This window comes from Coffea eugenioides, chromosome 2 (genome assembly GCF_003713205.1).
Source record: "Coffea eugenioides isolate CCC68of chromosome 2, Ceug_1.0, whole genome shotgun sequence".
NCBI classification, from domain to species: domain Eukaryota; kingdom Viridiplantae; phylum Streptophyta; class Magnoliopsida; order Gentianales; family Rubiaceae; genus Coffea; species Coffea eugenioides.
The window spans coordinates 6,158,527-6,177,398 of NC_040036.1; the positions used below are offsets into that span (position 1 = coordinate 6,158,527).

Sequence of the window (18,872 nt, forward strand, 5' to 3'; positions counted from 1 at the left end):
ATAAGGTGAAATGACAGACATACTCATTCTCAATGGATTACAGATCCGCATTAATTGCTTCACGAATTTCAAGTATGATTAAAAAAAAGTTAGAATCAGCAATACAGAAATAATTTCCAGAAGAAAACATTGGTACTGTTGGGGGTTGACTTTACAGGTTGGGTGCTTGAGAGTGAATCTTGCAGACCAACCTGCATTTTAATAATCTTCACAAGCAGGTCCGTCCAGCTTGCCCTCTGTTGAGTGTGGAGCTTCAACTAGCTGCTACTGCAGTCTCCCATATGCATGTATTCAGGGCCATAAGAATTCTTTCGCGTTCAAAGAAAAAAAATAAATCAGGTTCTTGTGACCATTCGTTTTCGGGGAAATCAAATATAGGCTAACAAATTAAATCAGGTTCTCACACGACTAAATTTGTTGATTCTTATTTTTCACCCAAAACAAAAAGAAAAAAAAAAAAAAGGACCCTTAGCCTGCAGGTCTTCTAGGGTTAATGAGCTCTCTCCATTAGTGACAGGTATTGACCTCTTTCTGACCTGAAAAAAGAAAGAGCATACAAGAAAATACTACTTTGGTAAGGTCGTAATTATCACATCAATATAGATACACCTTTTCTGCTTGGACGGCAACAATCTTCTGAGACTTCAACTTCTAATTCTCAAGATACTCGTGAGAGGAAGTGTTTAGAAGTTGAAAAGGCAAAAGCTTTATGTCAGCAATATCAGGCGCATATTGAATCCTTGGGGAACAGTCCACACGAGCAAAGAATAATGGGTTTCATGCAAACGAAAAACCCGCCCAGCCCCACGGAAACTTTGGTGAAAAAGATCCATGCCATGAGTGCGACATTTAACATTTTCAAATTGCCTGCTGGAGCCATTTATAAAGATCAGTTCAATGTTAAGATCCTCGTGAATCCATCGCCTTCGAGTCTTTCTTGCCTCAAATCTCTTTCTCAACACTCAAACCACCCAAAAAGAAAGAAATATATATGAAAAAGCAAAAACAGTAAATATATATATATATAGAAAAGAGTTACCAGAGAATATGGTGGCAAGAGGGGCAAGAGAAGCTCACTAAACTAGCTGACAAATGACCCGAGTTACAACTCGCGAGATGCCCGCAAAATATAATTGCTCCACGAACATAAATTTGCTCAGTACTCCGAAAGTTATTCAATTTTAACTTGACAGATACCCCTCTCACGTTGACGCCATCAAAACAGTGTCAGAAATCACCATTTTTTAGTATTTAACTCAACTCACCAAGATGCTTCAAAGAGGGATCAGAGGATCAATAGTCCAAAATGCAGGTCAATATTGTTCAGAATCTTGATTCTTGGGATTGCATGCATGAAGATGACCCCAGATAACTATACAACTTGCAAAGTCTTAGTCCTGCTGGCTAATTTTGTGTTTGAATATCTGTACAGTTTTTTTTTAAAAAAAAAAATTTTTGAAAGCAGAATATTTAATTTAGGATAATCATAATTACATCCTAGTTCTTAAGCTCATAGCCATTGGCCCTCTTAACATAGAATCGAGTAAGTCTTGAAAATTGAGGTCTCAAGACCTATGAATGAAGTGAAGATAGATAAAATGGTAGGACATGGTTTCAAAACAATCCAAGAAGGAGACAAATCCAATGATTCTCGACGGACAGACAATGCGAATTTTCTATTCTTTAGGTAATAGCCACTGGGATTTATCGAAGCCTCGTCCAGAATACACATGCGCGACCTCTCTAACGCGCCTTCATATGATTCAAGAGCCATTTCTTTTATCCTATCCAGTGAGAAATCGAGAAACTAATCTGTTTATGGCGCGTGGAAAGGATACAAAAGATGTATGAGACGATGAAATTTGTCAGTTTCAACTTTCAATACATACGACTTCTTCTAGCAGTGAGGTGACCGAAGTTGTACTTTTAATCTTTTCAACTTAGTTAAGAAAATAAGTACTATAAAACAAAGTTCTCCTTTTAAGTCCCAACTTGTTAAGTAGTTAGACTGCAATTCTTCTTTGTACATTTTCAGAAGACACAATTTGTAGAATAAATGCTCTATTATAACCTTCATTACTGTTAAAATTTACCACTATAATGTGAACGCAGTAATATATATGCATTTGATTGACTCCATTTGCATATGAGTTTATTCTAAGGGGCTAAGTTGTTAAGGGATTGATGATGAGGAGAATTTATAGTGTTGGAGACTTTTGTGGCACTCAGTGCCCAACTTGTGTCAATCTACGGAGCAAAAAGATAAAAGTCACTTAAATGCTCTTAAATAAGTACTGGCACACTTTCTTCATTTCAAACCGAGATTTTAATTTTTACTTAATTGATGTATTTACTGTTCATGCAACAAAAAAAAATAATTCCCAGACAATTGCTACTACGTGATAATTATGTGAGCCTAAACTTTGACCCGGTAACGTAACATTGAGCTCCCACTTTACCTAATCAAGCAAAAGAGAATGTGGAGAATGTTCAATTTTTTTGGTCGGGGAAGAAACAAGTACCACAAATTAGAATGTTAAAGTATTAATTACGAGTTTCCTCACCAAGGCTCGCACTAATATTTGCATAACAATAACTGAGCAACTTCATTGCCATACTATGCTTTGAAGCCAATGTTTAATATTTTCTGCAAGAATAACAACTGGTATGCATGAGAATGCTTAGGCATGTATGTGGAATGTTTTGCATACACCAACTAGATTAATATGAGTGGGATGCTGCTGCTTTTATTTCTCCACCTATAGTAGTTGTACAAGTAATAATTTACACATTCAAATGTTACCATTCATGCACATGTACCCATGACATCACGTTCATGTAAATCCCACAACTGTACCAAAGTAAACCGGGGGGGGGGGGGGGGTTGTGTGTGGGGGGAAGGGAATGAGAATTGTTCTTTATCTGCCTATTTAAGGATTTTCATTCCCAATTCTAGCAACTTTTGCTGCCACAAGTTATCTACTATCTTCTCAAAGAAAAAGATTTCCATCTACTTCTGGTCCGAGAAGAGAAAGGCAGAGACAGCTTTTAATCATTTGCCTTTCAATTCCTTGAGGATCTCATAAACCCCTAGAAACTGGTTATTACAAGATCATTAACTAGTTATAAAAGAAATGAAAGAAAGTAGCTGTAGCACGGAAGATTCCAAGACCAGCCCGACAACTAACCAACGACTTGAGGACGATGAAGAAGATCATGAGGATGATGATCATCAAGAAGACATGAACAACAACAGCACAAAGCCTAATATCAACGGTACCAGCTCTAGCAGCAGCACGGTGGAAGAGAATTCAAAGAAGCCTGCTTCTGGATCTGTTAGGCAATATATACGTTCCAAAACTCCCAGGCTCCGGTGGACACCCGAGCTCCATCTCTGCTTTATTCATGCTGTTGAAAGACTAGGAGGACAAGATCGTAAGTAGCATTAGCTAGTAGTTTTTCTTAAAATTTGTCGCCCAACCCATACAACTATGTATTGATGATATTTCGTAACTGTGGTGTGGTTAATGGTTACTACTTGTTGCAGGAGCTACTCCAAAGTTGGTTCTTCAATTAATGAACATTAAAGGTCTTAGCATAGCTCACGTCAAGAGCCATCTTCAGGTAATCACAAGACTAATTCCACTATGCTTCAAGACTCAAGAGGGCTTACCTTAATTAGCTTCCTGGATTTTTTTTTTTTGGGGTTCTTATTAGAGTCAATTTTTCAGCTAATAATTGTTAACATTTTTTCACAAAATTGTTTAATCAGATGTACAGGAGCAAGAAAATTGACGACCCCAATCAAGGTAACGTATTTCGGCTGCATCTATGACCTAATACGTCTTGGAAAAGTTAGGGTTTCGAACAGGGTTTTCTTTAGTTCATCTTTGGCCTGTTTCTGACTGAAGCCTTTTCTGTCAAATCTTAAACAGTCATCTCGGAGCAAAGGCTTCTTGCTGACAGTGGGGATCACAATATTTATAATCTCAGCAAACTTCCGATGCTTCAAGCTTTTGATCATTTCTCTAGTTCCGGTTCTTTAAGGTGTATACGAATTGCATAAATGCCTACTTACCGCTACTACCAATTTAGCATCATTTAGGCCATTCATGTTGATTTTAATTGTTTGTCTCATCTTTTTCAAGATATGGGAATACTTTCTGGAACAGTCGGCAGACAAATTACCATGGTCCTTACAATTATGGAGGTGCTCCATCAAATTTTACTAGACATGGATTTGGAACTGCTGACAAGTTTTTTGGGAGAAACAATGTTGGACATCTTTATGGTTCTCATGAATTCAACGCGGCTAGACAATCTTCATGGAGGAATATTCTTGCTAATGAGAACGAGACCCAATTTTTTTCCAGTCAAGGACCTTGGCGAACCCAATCTGGGACTGGGACGAGTTCAAATGTAAAACCAAGTCTGATGTCGCAATTGCACGATAGAGGGAGATCAGAACAAATTAATGCTGATTTTCGAGGCCCTCTTTCTCCCGGCAAAAAACCACATGCTGTTCAAGAAGGGATCAACTTACTGAAAAGAAAGGCCTCAGCAGACTCCGATGTGAATCTTGACTTGAACCTGTCTCTACCAACGCCAAGGCAAACAGACGACAGAGATAACAGAAGATTGAAGGTTGATGGAACTGATAATTCTTTATCTCTCTCTTTATTCCCGTCCTCAACCTCAGTGTCTAGCAGAAATTTAGAGGAAATTCATGGTAATACTAGAAAGCATGCAAGAACGGCAAGTACCCTTGATCTGACTTTATGAACAAGACAATCAGAAGTGAGATTCTGAGGTACTTGTCATTTGTCAATACCTCTGTCAATGTGCAGATCTTTGTCTTATACTACCAGTGTGCAAGGTAAGGTCATCGGTTTAGTTTTGTTTTATTGTCAGTTTCTCTGCATAAATTACTAAATATTTAGCCTTGGGATGCTAATCTGTGCAAAAAAATAGATTTTTCTATGAGCAATAAATTTATGCATTGGATGTTGAGCATTATCAGAAAAATAATGTAGATTTTAGTTTTCAGCTAAAATATTTATGATCATTACTATTATTATTTTTTCTTTTTTGGGAACTTAGAAATGTTGAATTTCTGAGATAAAGCAGTTTAAAAGATTTTCACAATCACCAAAATTAGTTTATTGAAATCAATCCGTCAACTATGCGAGAAATGTATTGGCGTGGAGTTGGATCGACTATCAGTATATGAGTTGTATTCAATATATAAGCCCAAGGATTTCCTTTTCATTTTCCCTGTCTGAAGATATTTAATAAGTTACAAGAATACAAGGTACACCTCTTAGTTAGGATTTATATTTTTGACGATCATCTTTTTGTACGTTCGACAGAAAACACCTAATAAATCTTCATCATTTTCAGTTTAGGAGAGATTAACCTCTTCTAATGAGGGACGAAGTATCTAAATTATCGAGTCAAAAGAATTATTCCCCTTCTCCATACTGACAATACAAAAGGAATCATATCAATGTTAGTCCTCCTCACTTCACATTTCTTGATTTAGCACCAATGCAAAAGGGTCATAAGAACAACGCAGTGACAGTGCTAATCATGGCCATCACCAGCCTCATGATTTTGTGATATGTCACCTTGGATTGAATCCTGAATGGCCGGAGTATTTGCGCTCTTATTAGTTAAGATTTTTCTGGGGAGGAGAAAGCTTTATGATCAACAAATGAAAGTCAAGAGGAAAAAAAAAAGCAACTAAATTGTATATTATCTGTCACAGTGCTAATGATTGGTATATTTTTCAGATTGATGGGAAATTTAAAATTTTTTGTTGGAACTCACATAGTTAATCAACTCAAGGTCATTTCACAACAGTGGTTCAATTCGACAAAATTAATTATCGCACATTCGGAATAGTGCTTAACAACAATGCTGTTGGTGAGTATCATCATACGGTAAGCAATAGATTATGATTATCAACAGGGTACCAAGTATTACCAGCTTCCATCTGTCTATATCTGTGCGTTAGTGTGTGTGTGTGTGCGAGGAAGAATGTTGTGCATTTTCTACAGGCATAAGAAGAAGCATCACACATAGACTGTTGTAGCGTTTAAGATGCTGCTTGAACTTTTTGAAAGAAATTCCAGGCAAAATCACTTTAGCATGCATAATCCTTGGAAGTGGAAGTCTTTAAGAATTTCGCTGATAGTAGTTGCTTCTGATCTTTTGGTGGGTGGTTCATGCATTTATAATAGAAAACTTGAAGTACACTGATTCATGGCAGATCCGCTTTTACAAAGAATTTTTCCAGTTTTTTGGGTGCAGCAGTACGCAACATGACAGATTGGCAATCATTTTATACACATATATGTTTTCCTTTCCTATGGCTAGTATCCACATTGCAATGGAATCAGACATTAGGTAAACAGGAGGTAATAAATTGAGTTTAAATTCGCAAAGCTTTATGGTTGGACCATGACCGGTTTCCATACGCGGCAAAATTGTTTGCTCTTCGCAGTGGAGCTGTTGTCTAGGGGGCAAATATTGAAGTAGGGATAGTTTTCCATTAAAGTTTTAACCATTAACAGATGGCAAGTAGTTATTTCCACTGAATGAAACTCCACAAACTTCATTCTTCCCACCAAAAAAGTGGTGATTGCCCAATGTTACTGATCCCTCAATCATCGCCTAAACTGAAAAGGATTAAAAGGGAATTCATTATTCACCGGAGTACAGTATGGTATGTATTCTGTAGAATAAATGTCAATCACACAGAGATGTAACGAACATAAGTACACCCTTTTCAGGGTAAATAAATATTTGGCCAACTCGCCTCATGTAAATATTGGTCACAGGTAAAGTTACTAGCTAGTCCACTAGTTAGACTTTAGCAAATTGTTATAAAATTCAAAGAATATGAAGCAGTAAATCCTTTTAGTGTGGAAGTAGCTAACTTTCTCTCCCCCTAATTAATTTTCTTTCTTTGATGATACGTTCCCAATTGGTCAAACAAAAGAAACATATTTGTAGTGCTTGATCAGAGGGTTTGTTTTTTTTTTTTTCTGACGGAGTGGGTATCCGGGTCAATCCTTACGGGGCCCCGACTAATCCCACTCCGGCCCGGAGAGGAGGCCCCACTCCACTCGAGCACGGTGACAAGGGGGCTCGAACCCTGGTTGCCCAGGAAGATCTGCCATACCCTAAAGAGGGGGAGCAGACCATTCGAGCTGACCCTTGGGGGCGGGGGCTCGGGGGTTTGTTTGAATAGGGTATTATTTGAAATAATTACTGTAGCACTTTTTGTGATGTGATGTATGTGAGATAAAAAGGTAATTGGAAAGATAAAAAGTTATATTGGAAATTCTAATAGTGATGTCAGCAAATATATTTGGCCAAATAATCTACTATCCAAACAAACCCAGATATTTACTGGATCCAAGGCAGCAAAACTAGTCAGCAGAAGATTGGCTCTGCTTTGAATTTTCTTGGAATTGATAATAATCGGTCGATTTTGTTCCTTAAGGGGTTGCTTAAAAATGTAAAATCAATAAGATGGCCAAGCACATTATAGACAGAAGTTTCTTCAACTATTCTAGTGTTTCTCGTCTTGCTTGATTTGGATATTAGTATCGAAACTCGAGTCTTGCATGTTGTTATGCATTCTTTCTTTCCTCAAATGAGTGAGATCAATTCTATGGCATCATCATCCTTTGATCATTTCGTGGGGGAAAAAAATGGTTTCAAAAATTCATGTGGAGGATCCAATTTGGAGCATGTTGCCCGGCAGCCGGCAGGGTTACTGCCACGTGTCACTTTCGTAGGAAGGCATGAAAGTGGATGAAGCCCTAACCCATCTGATTCGCACCAATGATACCTTTGCCATGGGCTAGCTGACTGGGCCCAGGATCAGCTAAAAGCCTAAAACTCATCATGTCAGATTTATTAAGAACCGTGTACCGTGAAGCTTGGGCCTGTGGGAACCGGATTGATCCCATCACCAGGAGGGTCCTTAATTAGCAATTGATCCAGGCAAACTCTATCCAATTCATCGAAGCGTAACCAAACCACTGTTAAACTCTTTAATTAATGAGCAATCAAGTCAAATTCTATCATTCTACTGAGGTCTTGGCTTAAGAATGATGTACTTACTATTAATAATTAAACTGAGCTTAACATATATTTTGGAACTTCCAAAGTGTGGTTTGTGTTAATTTTTCATATCAGTGTATGCAATCCCGTTACATACTTTTCTCCAACTTTGCTCCAAGACAATAGTGACCTACTCTTGCGTGTACACACACAAGGCTTCATAAGGTGCCATTCGAGTTAGCCAAAAGAGATTAATTACATGAGTTTCAAACTCAAATTTGGACTCATAATCCAATCCGCTTTATTTAGTTTTGTCCTTTTTCCCACCTTCAGAGGGATAAAGTTTCCTAGATACAAGCTTTTTCTTTCAATAGCGGGCCAAATGACTACAGGATCATTGGTCTACTCGACCTCAATTCACCATTTCGAACCTTATACAGAAGGTTTTTACGCACCAGCTCCTTCTACCTATACCGCAGTTGAAGCACCTAAAGGAGAATTTGGTGTCTTTCTGCATGTATTTATTCTGCCATAATGCAAGTCCTATGCAATGAAATAAAATTGTGATGTTTATCTTTAAAAAAAAAATGAATTTGGTTAATACTAAATCAGTAGATGATGCATTAGTAAAGTCTTATTTGAGCCGTCAACACAAGTTAACTCAATATGAACTACTCATTTAACTAAAAGAAAAAGAAACACGTGCTCATTTAGTCATATTATTTTGAACCCGTTAGAGAAAGAGTGCCCCTACACCTACGGACAAGGGGCACAAACGATTGCACCTGCAACCGTTTGTACCAATTGTGTGCATTTTGCACTGCGCGTAACATCAGTAGCACACGGTGTAACTTTCTTTATACATAGCGTAATTTAGAACACTTTTTTGTGGGACTCACACATTGTGTGAAAATCGAGTTACCACATGTGATCTGAGCCGCACAAATTTTTGGGCCAAAATCACAGCCGTGAACTCGCTGGAACGGTTGTGTCTGACAACCGTTCCTGCCCCATTTCCCTACACCGACACATGTGATATGGCCAAACAAACAAGGATGCCAATCCAATATCCAGCGCAACGTTGAATGGAACAGGCCGAAAATACACCAAACCAATCAACATCTCACAACTCAGATGAGGCTCTGCAACAAGACTACTGGTCGATTGGAGCAACTATTGGATACTTGGGGGGGTGACTGGTGAGGGGGAGAGTATATCCATGCCGCATCTCGTTTTATCCCCTCCCTCTGTGTGTTTCCGTTAAATTATTAGCGATAAAAGTAAAAGAAGAAGGACAGAGGGATTGATTGAGGCAGGCAGCCCATCCTGTCTAGTGGCTACTCTACTCCCATAATCTTCCCACAAACTCAAAACACGCACTGCAAAGTGCATACGCACGCAGACGGGGCTGGCTCTGGCTACTTAGAGCAGTAATGGCGGTGACGCCACTGCTTCACCACAACAGCCCCCTCCTTAATAATTCAAAACCTTCACCGAAGCCCCCTCTCACGCATTTCTTGTCATCGTCTTACCACTCTTCTTCTTCTTCTTCTTCTTTTCTTCTTTCATCAATTAACTACTCCCCTCTTACTTCCTCGTCCTTTTCTTCTTCTTCATGCCCTGCTGTATCGCAACCTTCACCGCCATGTCTCCGCGTTTCCACCGCCCCCGTTGAGTACGCCTCCGGTCCAGCTCCCGAATTCGATTTCCACCTGGAACTCGCCAGACTCAAAGCGCTTGGGTCCAACCTTTCTAACTCTACTTCCTTGCCAGACAAACTTCAAGTCCTTGACTCCGATTCTAGGGTTAGGTTCTTCTTCAATTCCGCTTCCGGTAAGAATGAGTTGTTTAGGTTTTTTGAGAGCTTGAAATTGGATGACTATCCAGTTTATTTGCTTAAGTGCGCCGTTGCGGCCGGCCAAGAGCACTTGCTGCGTGGGGATGATTTTGACGAAAGCGGAGATTTTGATTCTCCCTCTTCTTCTTCGGCCAGCGCATTGAAGAGAGCACTATATGCACTGGCGGAGATGGTTGACAGTTGGGATGTCACTGGTGAGAGCAACAAGGTGGGTTTGGCAAACAAAATCTTGGGACACGGAGAGGAAGATGTTAACGCGTTCAAGTTACTGCTGAAAACCCTCGGAGACGTTGAGCAGTTTTATGATTGCATTGGAGGTATCATTGGGTTAGTTTCTCCTTTTCATGGTATACTACTTCTTTGGTCCTTACTCATTTCCTCTTATCTTGTGTATAGTTAGATTCGGATGCGACTAAACAGGGTGGAAGCCTCTAATCTGATGCCTGAAAACAGAGTTTTAGGATACCTCCAATGTGATATCGGACAAACACAGTTTAGAATGTCTACACTCCAATGCAATAACTGACAATTTCTATTAGCTGCCATCCAGGCGTAAATTACGTCCAATCCAATGGAATGACTGAAATCATGGTTTACCTCTTTGGGATCTTTAAGCTCAAAAATAATTGGAAAAGCACTCTAGAATAGGAACTAGAGTGCCAGCTTGGTATACGAATACTTAAGTTTATTGTGGAAAAACATTTATAAAGTTTTCAATGTCTTGTTTAGTCATATACGTTGTGTCAGGTATTCGACTTCTTCTGCAACCCATAGTTGATGCTGGTACTCTTAAATCATTATATTGCTAGTTTGCATATTAGTTGGCTACATTTGGCAGTTTCTAGTTTGTAAATATGTGATTCTGTAACAAATGCCAATACTTTAGAGTTATTAATGTCTGCTGCATTCTGAAGTTCTCATGCTCATCAGTTGAGTTTTATTGTGGATGAACAAAATCAACAGAAACAAGGTGTGATTTCTTAACAAACTCGGGAACAAAAAATTTTTTATTGGGGGTAAAGTGTATCTGGTCCACACTCATTTTTCTATATTTTGCTCCTAGTCATTTGAGATGTTAAAGAAGTGTCTCAGCTGTTCTGCCGAAGATGTTAAAGGTCCACCAAATTTCAGTGTATAAGTGATATTGAGCTTAAACTCTGTCTTGATGACCAAATGATGCTACTAACTGTTTCAGATATCAAATAATGGTTCTGGAGCTTCTAGCCCACTCTACATGTGAAGAAAAGGCAGTCAATTGGTCCCAGCACAATAAAAGTTCGTTGCAGTGCCAGTTTATAGAAATTCATCCTCCTAAAGTACTTGATCTCTCTCAAGATACCGAATATGCATCTCAAGCAGCTCTATGGGGTATCGAGGTAGGTGCTTAATATACGTTAATGCTTTTTGCATACCCTAGTTTGTGTGCTTAGTTTAAAAGATGTATGATTTTTTTTCCCACATTAAGTTATTACATATCATGGTAGACATGTATTTGTTCATTTGAAAAATCTATAATTACTACTTTTCTTTGGAGGGAGTTATTGTATGTAAAATCATGGTGGAGAAAAAGAGGGGACGTGAATAGTTTAAAAACTAACTGTATTGGGTATTTTTGGTACAACATAAAGTGAGATAAATTGTTTATGCCAAAGCAAGCTCTCTCCCTTTATATCTAGTAAGATATTCTGGATCAGAAAGATGGCTGTAGCTCATTTTGTTACAAAATTTGATTTGTCTCCAGGGTTTGCCAGAGTTGGGAGAAATCTATCCTTTTGGAGGCTCCGCTGATCGGCTGGGATTGGTGGACCCTGACACAGGTGAATGTCTTCCTGCTGCTATGCTTCCTTATTGTGGAAGGACATTACTGGAAGGTTTAATAAGAGATCTTCAGGTAGGGAAACAGTGTTTGCTGAGCTTTGGAAACTTAATATTGATTCTGGTTTGTTAAGGAAAATGGTTAAATTTTGGATTGAACATGAAATCTAATGACTTCTATTTAGCATGAAACTGATTTGATATTTTATTTACTGGCAGGCAAGAGAGTTCTTGTTCTTCAAGTTGTATGGAAAACAATGTATTACTCCTGTAGCTATTATGACCAGTTCTGCAAAGAAAAATCATGAACGCATTCTCTCACTATGTGAAAGACTTGAATGGTTTGGAAGAGGAAGATCTAATTTTCGACTTTTTGAGCAGGTTTACAATGGAAAAAAGATGGTTTATTCTAAGTTAGTTTTAGTTAAATTGCTTTTTACAGAGATATATGATTGCTGTTGCATGTTGTCATTTCAAATTTCTGCTCGCAGCCTCTTGTTCCAGCTATTAGAGCAGAAGATGGGCAATGGATTGTTCGTGGACAATTCATGCCAGTATGCAAGCCTGGTGGTCATGGTGTGATTTGGAAACTTGCCTATGATAAGGGTGTATTTCAGTGGTTTGGCAATTATGGGCGTAAAGGTGCAACTGTTCGGCAAGTCAGGTACTGCTGCAAGAGTCCATAGATTGTTGAGTTTGAACATTGGGGCATATTTGACATTGATGACTTTGCAGTAATGTTGTGGCTGCTACAGATTTGACTCTCTTGGCTTTGACAGGAATCGGTCTTCGACAAAGGAAGGTAGGAATTGAATCTTTTGTTGGAAAATACATACAAATGTCATAAAGATCTCTGTAGTAAATTGACTGAGATAAATGCTTTAAAAATTCTGGTTGCAGCTAATTGTTGATGTATTTTTTTTCCTCCTCTTTTGGGGCATAGTTTGTTGTTTTCCATTTTCCTGGGGCAGAGGGAAGGAGGATGGGAGGTGTTTACTACAACTATTGCCGTCGTGCAGTAAATAAGTACCCAATTTTACTCGTGTATGCATCTGTCATGAATTACTTTTATCCATTTCACTGGAAGTATTGTTCCTTATTGACAGACCACATTGAAAAAGAAATATTCTCATCCAAGTGCAGTTGTGGCTGAATATGAATCAAATGTAAATCAGCAAGAGCCACAGTTATGTCAACATATGTGCCTTTCTTCCAATTTTAAGCCACTTTGGAGGAGCTCTAACACTAAAAGGATTTCGATTCTTATATATGCTGGTGTTACTTCTGATAGTGCAACTGAGCATAGTAGGATTTTACCAATCTTTTATCAAGGAAGCCATGTCCTCAAGATTTTTGTGATAAAATAATTTCTTGGAGGGATGCTTGTATTGTTTTTCTGATTTACTAATTACTAATGTTCTGTTAGTTAACTGCTATTATTTCAGAAATTAGGCTTTGCTTCGTGTAGAAGAAACACAGGGGCAACAGAAGGCATAAATGTCCTGATCGAGAAAAGGACTCTTGATGACAATTGGGCATATGGTTTGTCATGTATTGAGTACACTGAATTCGATAAATTTGGATTTATCAATGGACCTCTTTCTTCTAAGAGGTACTTTTCTTCCTGTTGTTCTTTTATAGCATTACTAACATATTTAACCTTTTTTTGTTCATGTCAAAATTTGACATCGTTTCCTTTTTCCAGACAATCTATTTAAATAAAAGTATGCTCCAACTTTTTTCCGAGTTTGACACATTTCTTGTCATTATCATTAAATGCCCATCTCTTCATCTGAAAGAGACATGAAAAATTAAGAGTCAAACTTTATCTAAAAGATCATCTGGTGTCATACTAAGACTTTTTAAAAGGTGGTATTGCATGGTAATTGAGGTTGGTATCCAAGTTTGTCACTGCCCTTACGTATGATGCATATTTGTGATTTAAAGACTTCCTCTACGTTGCTTAATAGCCTGATTCATTATTTATTGACAGTAAAACTATATTGGTGTAAACACGGCTGGGGAGAATGAGAATTTTCCTTTTTTTTTTTATCATCTCGCTTGCATATTCTTTTTCTTTTCAAAGCTTGCAGTAGCATAGCAACAAGGTGTAGTAGTCACACTGAATATTGAACTTCAGATGATGATAAGAAATTATTCTGTGTGAAATGGCAGGAAACTTGGAAGAATGATTAACTAGTATCTTGCTTTTCACTTATTTCTGTCATAGGATAGTTTTGTGTGCTGACATGTGACCCACTGTTTTGCAATGTTACTTATAGTTGACCATTTGGTTCTTGCTAGTTGTTGGTAATTCTCTCGGGGATTGTTCTTTTGTCTTGATAATCTGTTTTACCGTAACCTCTTAGCAGAAGATGATAGAGTATTTTCCAACCTGAACCTTTTTCCTTTTGTGAAGTTTGGAGGCAGACTTTCCAGCCAACACAAATATCCTATATGTAGATTTGCCTTCAGCAGAGCTTGTTGGATCGAGTAAAAATGAAACCAGCTTGCCAGGCATGGTACTTAATGTGAAGAAGCCAGTAAGATATGTTGACCAGTTTGGCATGACGCACAGGTATGCAGATAGGTCTTCGTAGTGTTATTTTATTTTATTTTTTAATATAATGAATCAACATATCTTCTCTTTTCTTCTGTTGCACAAACATTGGATACTATAATGACTGTGTTTTCTTTTTTTTTTTCTTTCCTTCTTTTGGTGGAAGAGTTAATTTGAAATCTACTTGTTTGCTATATCCCTTGCAGAATTGCAGCACTTTATTTTTGAATTCTTCTAATTGATTGCTTGTTATAATGCTGGCATCTCTTATTTTCTCATATTGACTTACTAAGTGTGCACTGTATGTGATGCGGGTGTCTTTTTATTCTTTTATCGAGTTGTAGATCAAATGACTAAGAGCTTATTTTCAACAGCTTAATATCCTATAGTCATCGATTTACTTAAGTAGTTCAATATTCTGCTTATAGCTAACAACATTACCAGGTAAATTATGGCATCAATCATTAATAAGCTATATGGTTTATCGTTTTCTAGAAAAGGAAGAATCAAAATTTATAGCTTGTAAACCAGAGCACACACATCACTCCTTTAACATGGGAGTGAAGTTTAATCTGTTTACCAGGTGTGGAGTGTAAACCCCCATTGTTCCATTGAATCCAAGAAGTTGTATGAGGATGATTCACAATATTAGTTTTAAAGGATTTGGTATAATATTCTGACCTGTCAACTTTGAGGCATGTGTTCTTTTTCATCCACGTCTGGTTCTCTTTTGACTAACATTGTTAACACATTCCTCTTTCAATAAGTTGTTATCAGGATACTCTCTTTAATGCTATGGCTTTTTAATTGTCCAGTGTTTCTGGTGGCCGTCTGGAATGCACAATGCAAAATATTGCAGATAATTTTTTAAACACTTACTCATCTCGACATTATGAGGATGTAGAAGGTACTTGAGTGTTGACATCTATTATATGTTGCATTTTATCAGTTCTTGGGATTATATCTCCAGGTATGATTGTGATATAGATTCTGTTGATGACTGCAGAAGGCCTAGATACCTTTATTGTTTACAATGAAAGAAGGAAGGTCACATCATCTGCTAAGAAGAAAAGAATGCATGGGAATAAATCTTTAAACCAGGTGTAGTATCTTGATATCATTTCTCTTTTTTTTTTCTTTTCTGGATATATTCAGCCTGACATTCGCTGCCTGTTGAAACTAGAATTTAAGGTGTCGATATACTTTTATGATCTTATGTGACTATTTTTCTCATTGTTGTTCTATATGATGATAGAATAAGTTAGAACATGTCCTTCCTTTTTAGGAGTTTCTCCTAACTAGTGGTCCCAAAATTTGTTAATTTAGGAGATTGTTGATAATGTCTTGCGTGCAATCCACGACAAAAGTTCATACTCATTAACAAAACTTAAATCATTGATAACATAGAATTGGCTTAACTTGGTTTGCCTAACTGCCACTACTTCAAATGTTTGTCTGTTTACAATGGTGGCATTTCATAATTCATACTGTGCAGTTGTTCCTTCTTTTGTTTCCCTGATTTTTATATCAGATTTAGGCAAACAGAAACTTAAAACTATTTATGGCTTAATTTCACATTAGAAATTTGTAATCTGGTTTCCTTTGTCCCATTCTAACCATTTACTTGTAGTTTGGAAGTTTCATCAGGTTTAAGCTTTATTTAGTCTAATCGAGAGTACGACACTTTAAGAAAGTTGCAACCAGATAATTATCTGAAATTGGTTAAGTTGAACTAGTTATCATTGTAGAATTTTGGGATAATCATGCACATTAGTTTCCAAGGCCCTGCATTTTATTTGTCAAATGATCATTTTGTGCCTTTTTCCATTTTGCTAATGTCTTTGCAAGCTTATCCAAAATAAAGGTTAATCTCTAAACGTTTGATTTTTAATCTCTTGTTTATGCTTCAGTTTTCCAATTCTGCCTGAAATTTCTGAAGTTTGGATTATGGAAAGTCTTGCATTGTATTACTTATATCTAGAATGGTCTTCATTGCTTTCTTGCAGACTCCAGAAGGTTCTATACTGGATATCATGCGTAATGCAGCCGACCTTCTCTCGCACTGTCAGATAAGCATCCCTAAGGTATTATTAAGAGGAGTATCACTTATAATGTTAGTGCTGAGATTGCCTAATTTCAGATTTGTTGCTCTTCTAATCGGATTCAATGTTATGCTTATATAGTATGTCTGGTTCTAACTCTCTACCTCATGTTTTATTAAAGCTATGATTCATCATTCTCCAGATTCTTGGTAATGAAGATTATGTTGACTCAGGGCCCCCATTTCTTATCCTGCTTCATCCTGCTTTAGGCCCTCTTTGGGAAGTCACCAGACAGAAAGTAAGTCTCAATGAACTGATACAATTTGGCTTTCAAACAAAACTGGTTTTTCTCTTTTTGGACTGCTTAGTGCTTGATAGATCTTTCTAATGGAACTTCCAAACTGAGCTTCAACTTGATGCTCAATGTTCACAGAGTTGTAGAATAGTATCTGAAAAGATCGATTCTTCATGACAGCTTATTTCCTCCTGTTGTTGGGCAACATAACAGGATTCTTTTTCTTTCTTTTTTTTTTGACCTTCTTTTAGTTGTGAAGATCCTTCATTGATTAAAAATAGTTCACTAACCTATTGTATTGCATATTTCATGGTCCGAATTATTAAAATTTCATTTAGAAAGACTTTGCTTTATTTTATGTAATGAAAATATATAGCATCAACCATAAGTTTATCTGTTATATCAGTTTCATGGAGGTTCAATATCAGTGGGTTCCGAGTTGCAAGTAGAAGTTGCAGAGTTCTTGTGGAGAGATGTGCAGGTCAGATACCTTGGTTGATATTGGTGATTCCTCCTTGTCAGTTTGCTTATCAGCTGATTTATTTCTTTCATTTTAGCTTCACGGAAGTCTGATAATTTTGGCTGAAAACATCATGGGATCTATGATCATTAATGAGAATGGCGAAACATTACTGCAGTATGGGAAGAGGTGCAACTGTTTGCTACATCTTTCTTCTTCTGAAGAATAATCATTGCGAGACAAGTAACTTTATAAGTCACTTTGCTCATGCAGGTGCGGAAGATGTAAGTTAGAAAATGTTAAGGTAGTGAACGAAGGAATTGACTGGAATTCAGGAGACAACTTGTATTGGAAGCATGATGTGGACCGGATCGAGGCTGTGAAGGTTATACTCCATGGAAATGCTGAATTTGAAGCAATGGATGTCACCCTGCAGGTAAATTCATGTGGACCTAGTGATTGTCCTTTATGCATATTTTTCTTGTCTGCAGGGGAAGTAATTTAGGATGCAAAAAGTTGCATTTTTTAGCTTTATGAAGCTTTACCTTAATGATAAGGATAATGAAGAGTTTCAGAAATTTAAAGGGATAAACCAGTTCAAACGCATTCCTTATTCCGTAAACATCCAGATAAGAGAGTCAACTCCTTGTTAACGAGCATCTAGTGATGCTTAAATAGTTCTGCCAAAGGAAACTTGTCTCCTCATACTTTGTACTTTGTTGTATGTTGTTGGATGTAGGGCGATCATCTGTTTGAAGTTCCTGATGGCTACAGAATGAGGGTTACCTCTGGGAAATCAGGTACTACAGTTACTTTACTGTTATATTAGTGTAAATCGCTTCATTTTGTATGAATACACTTTTTTGATGTTTCACAAGGCTAGTTTTATGTTTATGTTTATAATGTCTGTAACATGTTGTTTTCATCAACCTTCTCAGCTGCTATATATAAAGGATTGCCTTGTGCATGCTGCAAGTTCCAACTTGTGAGCAGGATAAGTTGCAGATGTATTTTTGTCTAAGATATTTACATTTACTGCTAAATACTAAATTTACAATAAGAATCCTACCATTCTCAACTCTTTGCGCTCCAATTGAATAGGTGCAACAGATCCTGCCTTTGCTAGATTTCCTCATCTTACCCATGCAATAAACTGAAAACTATTTTTTGCCTTTGTCTGTTCTCTAAGTGAGACAAATGTATTGCTATGCATTGACAGTCTTGAAAAACACATCCTGTTGTCCTGTGTCCTATTGAACTCTATTTTTTCCCTTCTTTAAATGAATGGCTTTCTTAATATTGATCACACTGTATCGTACTCGTACTTCTGATTTCAGGTTTACAAGTACAACTAAGAGCTATTGAAGAAAAATGGGTGGAGTCTGGAAGCTGGTTTTGGAGCTATAAGATAGAGGGCACTCATATTCAATTGGAGTTGGTGGAGTTATAGAAGACTTGCCTCATTTCACTGAATGTTTTGTGAATCATGGTTCACATGAACTTATGCTCAAATGCTGATTATAGTCCCTCCCTGAGCTGGTGGGTTGAACAGAAGTTCAACCTGTCCTGGTCTATAGATAAGACGCACAAAAGCAAATTGAATCCCTTGTTGTTGAACTAGTTATCAATTTTAGGGATAATATGTTCAACAAGAGTGGAGATAGGCAGTTACAGTATCTGTTGTTGTTTGTATCTTCAGAGTAAAGCATGTACAAGTACATTTTATGATTTTCAGCAATAAAAGCTATTTATCAGTTCTTTTCTCA

At 37.4% G+C, this 18,872-nt stretch overlaps 2 protein-coding genes across 2 annotated transcripts; both read left to right on the top strand.

The window, feature by feature from the left end:
• The first annotated feature begins 3,017 nt into the window (after nt 1–3,017).
• On the top strand, nt 3,018–4,954 carry LOC113763713. The gene is made up of 5 exons (XM_027307615.1): nt 3,018–3,435; nt 3,548–3,624; nt 3,773–3,809; nt 3,936–4,047; nt 4,149–4,954. The coding sequence occupies exons 1-5, from the start codon at nt 3,135–3,137 to the stop codon at nt 4,780–4,782; spliced, it is 1,161 nt and encodes a 386-aa protein (XP_027163416.1). The 5' UTR covers nt 3,018–3,134; the 3' UTR covers nt 4,783–4,954.
• A 4,304-nt stretch (nt 4,955–9,258) lies between these two features.
• On the top strand, nt 9,259–18,872 carry LOC113760777 (UTP--glucose-1-phosphate uridylyltransferase 3, chloroplastic). The gene is made up of 17 exons (XM_027303494.1): nt 9,259–10,261; nt 11,130–11,310; nt 11,676–11,825; nt 11,969–12,130; nt 12,241–12,413; nt 12,485–12,551; nt 13,195–13,361; nt 14,169–14,327; nt 15,125–15,216; nt 15,316–15,410; nt 16,316–16,393; nt 16,554–16,649; nt 17,053–17,127; nt 17,204–17,295; nt 17,380–17,542; nt 17,846–17,906; nt 18,444–18,872. The coding sequence occupies exons 1-17, from the start codon at nt 9,510–9,512 to the stop codon at nt 18,554–18,556; spliced, it is 2,676 nt and encodes an 891-aa protein (XP_027159295.1). The 5' UTR covers nt 9,259–9,509; the 3' UTR covers nt 18,557–18,872.

Bases quoted from the DNA above. Each gene is read 5' to 3' on its own strand.
- LOC113763713 (XM_027307615.1), top strand. From the start codon at position 3,135: ATGAAAGAAAGTAGCTGTAGCACGGAAGATTCCAAGACCAGCCCGACA. The intron at 3,436-3,547 runs GTAAGTAGCATT...TACTTGTTGCAG, and splicing joins AAGACTAGGAGGACAAGATC to GAGCTACTCCAAAGTTGGTT. The intron at 3,625-3,772 runs GTAATCACAAGA...TTGTTTAATCAG, and splicing joins ACGTCAAGAGCCATCTTCAG to ATGTACAGGAGCAAGAAAAT.
- LOC113760777 (XM_027303494.1), top strand. From the start codon at position 9,510: ATGGCGGTGACGCCACTGCTTCACCACAACAGCCCCCTCCTTAATAAT. The intron at 10,262-11,129 runs GTTAGTTTCTCC...TAACTGTTTCAG, and splicing joins TGCATTGGAGGTATCATTGG to ATATCAAATAATGGTTCTGG. The intron at 14,328-15,124 runs GTATGCAGATAG...TTAATTGTCCAG, and splicing joins CAGTTTGGCATGACGCACAG to TGTTTCTGGTGGCCGTCTGG.